We start from the raw sequence: 6,953 nt of genomic DNA, 5'->3' as shown, positions 1-6,953 counted from the left end.
GGGGGGGTTGGAGGCATGAAAATGGAACTCTCTGATCTGTTCCCTGTATTCACATCTAGCTCTCACCAATGGCCTGCTCTCAGGGGATCTGTTGGGCATTCTCCAAAACCTTCCACTCTTGGACATGCTGAAAGCTAAAGGAGACAACTCCGGTAGCCTGGTTGGGGGCCTGCTTGGGAAAGTGACATCAGTGATCCCTCTCCTGAACAACCTCATTGAGTGAGTTACTCTGAAAGAGGGCTCTGGGCTGCAGCTCCGTTGGAGATCTGGCAGACTCAGGCAGCAACCCTCGAGGAGGGCAGGGGCCTGGGGCTGGGGGCTGAATATCAGGGAGGACTCAGTCCCGAGACACGTCTCACAATCTGGTAGGGCACACCAGTACCAGTAACTGTCCCCAGTCCTGAAGCACACCCTAGGTCTCCACATCAACTCTACTCTTCCTGACACCCCTCAATGCCGATAGAATCACTCCAGTTTGACAGATGAGGAAATTGAGCCCCAGAGAGGTGTCTGTGTTCATACCACTAAAGCGATGTCTCACGGGGGATCTAATTCGGCTTTACCCACCCACACCCAACGTCAAGGCTCTTTTCACCCCACCTTAATCATTGTATTCTCTCCCCCTGTGGAATTCCTTCAACCATAGAGCACCTTTAATGTAAACAGGAAGTGTCAGTTGGTCAACTTACACTCAGTTCTATTGGTAACATGATTAAGAGCATGGCATACATGGGAAGACCCAATGTGCTGCTTCATCTGAGACAATAGTCCAGTCATGGAAAAGCTTGATGATGGCCAAGCCGGCTTCCTTGGTAGGCCTGGATTCAAGCAATTTCCAAGACCCCTTCTCCATCTAGGCGCCTGCCTCCTGGCTTGAAGACAGACTTGAATCTGATTCTCTACGTACCATGGCCTTGCTGGTAATACTCAGTCTTTTTGGGCTTGGTTTTCCTGTCTGTAAGATGGAGTTTACCATCTCCAAGAAAGACCATTGGGAGGATGGAGGAAGATGTATATCACCTGGCCTAGACACTGCCTCAGGGAAGACATTCAATTCCATTCTCTCCCACCTCCTGTGCCTTAGTGCCCATGGTAGACATGGTTGATTCATCCATCATAGAGGATGAGAGATTCCTACCCACAACTTAATGCTGTGCCCAGACACATCCACTTAACCATCTATCCATCCATACCTCCATCTTTCATTCTATCCAACCATTTACTCTTCCACTCACCCGCCTATACATCTCTTTACCTATCCACTCCTCAATCCACAAATTCAACTATACAAACTAACCTCTTTCTTTTGAAGGATTTGAGGATGACCAGACTCACTGCCCTCGAATTGACTCCAACTCAAAGTGACCTTGTAGGACAGTGTAGAATTGCCCTATGGATGTCTAAGACTGTCATTCTTCGCGGGAGTAGGAGGCCTGGTCTTTCATGGAGAGAGGCTGGTGACTTTGAATGGCTGACCTGTGGTTAGCTGCCCCATACATAACTACTACGCATTGTGGTTGTTCATTGGGCTGCTAACTGCAAGGTCAGCAGGTTCAAAGCTTCTGCATAAAAGAAAGACGAGGCTTTCTACTCCTGTAGTTATAGCCTAGGAAGCCCACAGGGGCAGTTCTACCCCATCCTGTAGGGCCATTATGAGTCAGCATCAACTAGATGGCAGTGAGCTTGGTTTTTGCATTTTAGAGGTGGCCATAAAACAAGGCAAGTATTACCCAAACATGGTCTCTATTTTGAAATACCTTCATAACCTTGAGAGGAAGAGAATTCAGAAATGTGTCCAGATCTGATCTGGGGGAGAGATTAGAGAAGACTAATCCCAAATTTAGAACTCAGGTGGCTTTTGCTTCAAGATTCTCCTCCTGCCTCCTCCCCAGCACCTCATGGGAAGCTCCATCCCTTGAGCTGAGTCAGGTTGGGTCAAAGGGGGTTTCTGACCTGAGTGTGGTTGGGGCTAGAGGAATTGATGTTCCTTCCTACGGTACTCTCTGGACAGAGTGAAAGTCACTGATCCCCAGCTGCTGGAACTTGGCCTTGTGCAGAGTCCTGATGGCCATCGTCTCTATGCCACCATCCCTCTTGGCCTGGTCCTCAATGTGAAGACGTGAGTAGGCTCCCACGGGGTATGGGAGGATGGCTCACCAAGGAAGACTCTGATGCATAGGCAAAAATTGGGTCCCAGACTCCACCTCCAACTTCATCTCATTTGTTGCTATGCTGAGTGACCCTGGGAAACTCACTTGACCTCTCTGAGTCTTACTTTCCCCTACCGAGCAATGAGAAGAGTCCCCGTGTGGACTGGATGGAGGGAGGTGAGGCTGAGCTTCCTGGTGAGAGGAAAATCCCTTTTTGCCTTGGAATATTGTGGGGTCAGATGCCAGTAGGATGATCTCCTCCACAGGCCCATGGTCGGAAGTCTGTTGAGGCTGGATGTGAAGCTGAACATCACTGCGGAACTCTTAGCCGTGAGAAATGAGGAGGGGAACCTACACCTGGTCCTTGGCGACTGCACTCATTCCCCGGGCAGCCTGAAAATTTCCTTGCTTGATGGGTGAGACCAATGTGGTGACTTCTGCCCATGAACATCAAGGGGTCCTAATGGGTTAGAAGAAGGTTGGGTGGATAGGGGATGGATGGATAGGGGATGGATGGATGGATGGATGGATGGATGGATGGATGGATGGATGGATAGATAGATGGATAATGGGTCACATGTGCCTTCTTAAGCCAGACCAACCCATTTATGTTGGATTAGACAACAAGATATCTGAGTTTAAACCTCATCTTTTAGTGTGAGGTGGGGGAGAAGCACCCTATGTCAGTTTGGACAGTGTTTTTCCAACTCTAGGTTTCAACTTGCTCATCTACGATGTGGAGCTACATTGGGATTGTTGGTAGACTCGTTGGAATAATGCATGCGTTATTGCATGCGTTATTCCAGTAAAAGGCAGAGTAACTACAGAATCTATCACAACTTACTTTCATTACCTACCCACACAGGGAAGCTAAGACGTGCAGAATATTCAATCATCGTTCGATCACAGCTGAAAATTACTGAACACAAATGTTACACTTCATGTGATAAACCCTCATGATAGCCAGATACTAAACACTATTCACTCGTTTATGGATTCTAAAAAAATTTATGAATGCTTACTGTAGAGTAGAACTACATGTTTTATCAACACACACAGCTACTGTGTGCCGTGTAGGGTGTAGCTCTCCCTAGGGTACTCCCCCTTAGTGCTCACGTCTTTTTGTTTGTTTGGTTTTTTAATCATTTTATTAGTGGCTCGTACAACTCTTATCACAATCCATGCATCCATCCATGTGTCAAGCACATTTGTACATTTGTAGCCATCATCGTTCTCAAAACATTTGCTTTCTACTTGAGCCCTTGGTATCAGCTCATTTTCCCCTCCCTCCCCATACCCCCTCCCTCCCCCCTCACGAACTCTTCATAATTTATAAATTATTATTATTTTGTCATATCTTACACTATATGACGTCTCCCTTCACCCACTTTCCTGTTGCCCATCCCCCAGGGAGGGGGTTATATGTAGATCCTTGTAATCATTTCCCCCTTTCTACCCCACCTTCCCTCCACCCTCCCGGTATCACCACTCTCACCACTGGTCCTGAGGGGCTCATCTGTCCTGGATTCCCTGTGTTTCCAGTTCCTATCTGTACCAGTGTACCTGCTCTGGTCTAGCCGGATTTATAAGGTAGAATTGGGGTCATGATAGGGGTGGGGGGGAGAAGCATTTAGGAACTAGAGGAAAGTTGTATGTTTCATCGTTGCTACACTGCACTCTGACTGGCTCGTCTCCTCCCTGTGACCCTTCTGTAAAGAGATGTCCAGTTGCCTGTAGAGACAGGCTTTGGGTCCCACTCCTCACTCCCCCTCATGCACGATGATCAGATTTTTAATTCTTTGATGTCTGAGCAACTCCGGGTTTTTAGTGTGCATCGTGGATTTTCTCTTTCAGAATTGCTCCCCTCCCTATCCAGAGCATTGTGGACAGCCTCACCGCAGTTTTGAATAATGTTCTTCCGGAGCTGGTGCAGAGCAAGGTAAGTGGACAAAAGGAAGCATCTTGTAATCCTTTGGTGTCAGAGCTTCTCACACTGAAAGAGACCCTTGGGCTGAGGGGCTTCAAAGTCCTCAACTGAGTGTTATGTCCACCCAGCAGTCCATCTCTACATGTTTCTCCTTGCCATCCCTGGCTTCTGCTCTGAGCCAGGCCCCGTGCTTTTCTACACTGCAGGTGGAATGGATTGACCCCTGCCTCAAGAAACTCAGTCGAGCTGCATAGGCAGTCTCCCAGCCTATGCCTGGGTCTCCCTAGAACCAAAACATCCGCCCTTTCAAAGCTACCTACCCTATGTGGAAGTAGACGTGGCCTTTCAGAATGAACCTGGATCTGTCCTGCCACCCTAGGCTTCTTTTCCCCCATGTGCCCAGTGTGGATGTGTGTGGCCCTCCATCAGTGGATGGCTTAGAATCCTGCACTTCCAGAGGTCGAAACATGATCAAAAATCATCCCCATTCTGGGGATGCCGCCACCACCAGGGTCTTTGTACGAGTGCAGCTGTGCTAACCCCACCCCGCTCTGCTCCAGGTGTGCCCTCTGATCAATGGGATTCTCAGTCGCCTGGATTTCACCATGGCACATGCCATTATTGGTAAGTACCCAATCCAAGCCCTCTCACCTCCAGCCCCCTCTTTAGGAACAACAATTTCCCACAGGGAACTTTGTTCCTTCAAACCAGACTCTGGGCCCAAGGATCCCCATTGGGGTTTGTTTTTGCCCTGCGTTATCCAGAGACCTATGAGGTATAGATTCTGCCTCTTTGAATCCAATGCACTGCAGGTAACTGCTCGTGGAAGGAGTCCTCTCTGAGTCCAGCCTAGGCAGGACCTCCAGAACACCCCTCTGTTAGCCCCCAGCCGAATGTGGACCATTCCTAGACCCTCTCACAATGAAAGCCTTACTCTGGGGTGTGTGTGTGTGTGTGTGTGTGTGTGTGTGTGTGTGTGTGTGTGTGTTGTTTTATTTTTGTTTTTCCCCCCAGACTTACTGATCCATGGAGTGGAATTTGTTAGCAAAGTCTAAGTTTTCCAAGAGGACTCCTGGCCTCGACTGAGCTGGTGAGTGCTGCTGTGTGGGCATGATGATTTCTGCCTCCCGTCCACTCACGCACCCACACATCCAGGGTTGGTAGAATTGGCTGTCCTTCTGAGGTGGCAGCAGGAGAGCTGGGATAGTGATATCCAGAAATAGACACCAGTACCCATGCAGACAGACACACGGGCACACAGTCATGTTGATGGAGCAACAAAGCTTTAAAGAGAAACACAAATGCCATGGATATCAGACACATAAATGCCCAAACTCATGGTCACTCCAACGAACTCAGACGAACACATGTGCAGCACAGCACTTCCAGCACTTCCAGCACTGTGCAGGAAGTGTTGGGGGACCTGAAGGAGATGTGTTGGATACACACTCCATGGAACACATGGAATACACACTTACTCAACCACATACACAAGGAGGCCTTTTGCCCAAGAACTGAACTGCTCTGTGGCTGAGAGACAAGACCCCTAGCCCCAGGGTCTCAGCCTCGTTCCTTTCCTCTGGACAGTAAGTTTGATGGTCGTGGTCTTGAGTTTCCATTCTGCTGTGGTCTTCTCTCAATAGAAACATTCCCTGCTGCTCATCTTACTTCCTGCCCAGCTTCCCAAGACTCACAGAAGACTGGTCCGTGCCGCGGAGAATGACACTGCTACCATTTGGGAGACCAGAGTAGCCTTCTCTCTGTGAGACCTGCGCCCTTTCTTGCCCATCGGGCATGTGTTACTTTCCATCATCCTCACCCAATAAACTTGCTCTTTCTGTGCACTGGGGGTTCGTGGCATTCTTCACCATGACTGGAAGGCACATAGGTTGGCCAGGGAGATTGAACAGAGTTTGGACCTTGCTCCGGGGATCTTAAAGGTCTTAAACAGAAGAGGAAGATATTGAGATGTAAGCGAATGTCATAGGGATTGCTCTGGTGTCCTTGGGAAGGGTGGACAGGGGGTTACAAGTAGATGTAATAATCTAGACGGATATGATGACACCAACTCCACAAAAGGAGAAAAAGGGGTGCATTTTAGGGGTGTTTTAAGAGGTATGATTGGGCGAGTATGAGTGAAGGAACAGAAGAGACCCCAATGTGTGTCTCAGGTTGGGGAGCCCAAGGCTAACTAGAAACAGAGAAAGGTGAAGTTGAATTCCCACAGGAAGATGATGCCTTCATTGGGAGCACTGGGCAGGAAGTGTTGGGGGACCTGAAGGAGATGTCCAGGGAGCTGATGGATACACAGCCTTCTACCACTCTCCGTTTGCTTACTTGGACCCAACCACACTGGTTTGGCTATTTCTGTTCCCTAAGCAAGAGATGATAAAGATGACAAAGAAGAAGTCTAAAGTGGTTCAAAGGGACTAATTGTTCAAAAGCTTGAGAAAGCCTTCCTGGGAGATTCTCCACCACCAGACCTTGGCTAAAAGGTCTGAATCCATGTGATTCAATAAATCAGATCCAACCCACTACACTTCCAGCTCAGATATAAGAACTAGAGAGATCTGGGTTTACGTTCGCCCATCAAATCTCAGCTGAGCAGGGCAACAGTAAATCCACAAGTCTTTCTGTGATTTAAACCGCATCATCTTATTCAGGAGTGAGTCTAAAAGAAGAGAGAATCATTAATACTGAATACGCTTCCTAGAACACGCCTTCTGCTACATCAGGCCTTTGTTCAAAAGCCTGCTGTGGACCACTGGTGTTCCAGGTTCTGTCTTAACATCTACTGCCCCATTCCATAGTTCTCCGTGATGCATCTCTGCCCTACTGCCCCATCCTGCCTGCCCATGAGTTCTTGAAGTGAGTCC

The 6,953-nt window shown here is 48.5% G+C and overlaps 1 protein-coding gene across 1 annotated transcript in view; it reads left to right on the top strand.

Moving 5' to 3' along the window:
• The window catches only part of BPIFA1 (BPI fold containing family A member 1), a 5,523-nt gene extending 391 nt beyond the window's left edge, over positions 1-5,132 (top strand). The window contains exons 2-7 of the mRNA XM_004697927.1: positions 60-219; positions 2,012-2,119; positions 2,417-2,566; positions 4,005-4,089; positions 4,638-4,701; positions 5,092-5,132. Of these exons, the coding sequence (XP_004697984.1) occupies positions 60-219; positions 2,012-2,119; positions 2,417-2,566; positions 4,005-4,089; positions 4,638-4,701; positions 5,092-5,132 (608 nt within the window). The remainder of the gene's footprint in view (positions 1-59; positions 220-2,011; positions 2,120-2,416; positions 2,567-4,004; positions 4,090-4,637; positions 4,702-5,091) is intronic.
• The last annotated feature ends 1,821 nt before the right edge of the window (positions 5,133-6,953 follow it).

The sequence above is a fragment of the Echinops telfairi genome, unplaced genomic scaffold, assembly GCF_000313985.2.
Source record: "Echinops telfairi isolate 266 unplaced genomic scaffold, ASM31398v2 ScPeMD7_5592;HRSCAF=6446, whole genome shotgun sequence".
Lineage (NCBI taxonomy): Eukaryota > Metazoa > Chordata > Mammalia > Afrosoricida > Tenrecidae > Echinops > Echinops telfairi.
Note: the sequence above shows the minus strand (reverse complement) of the source record. Positions and strands in the feature narration are given on the sequence as shown.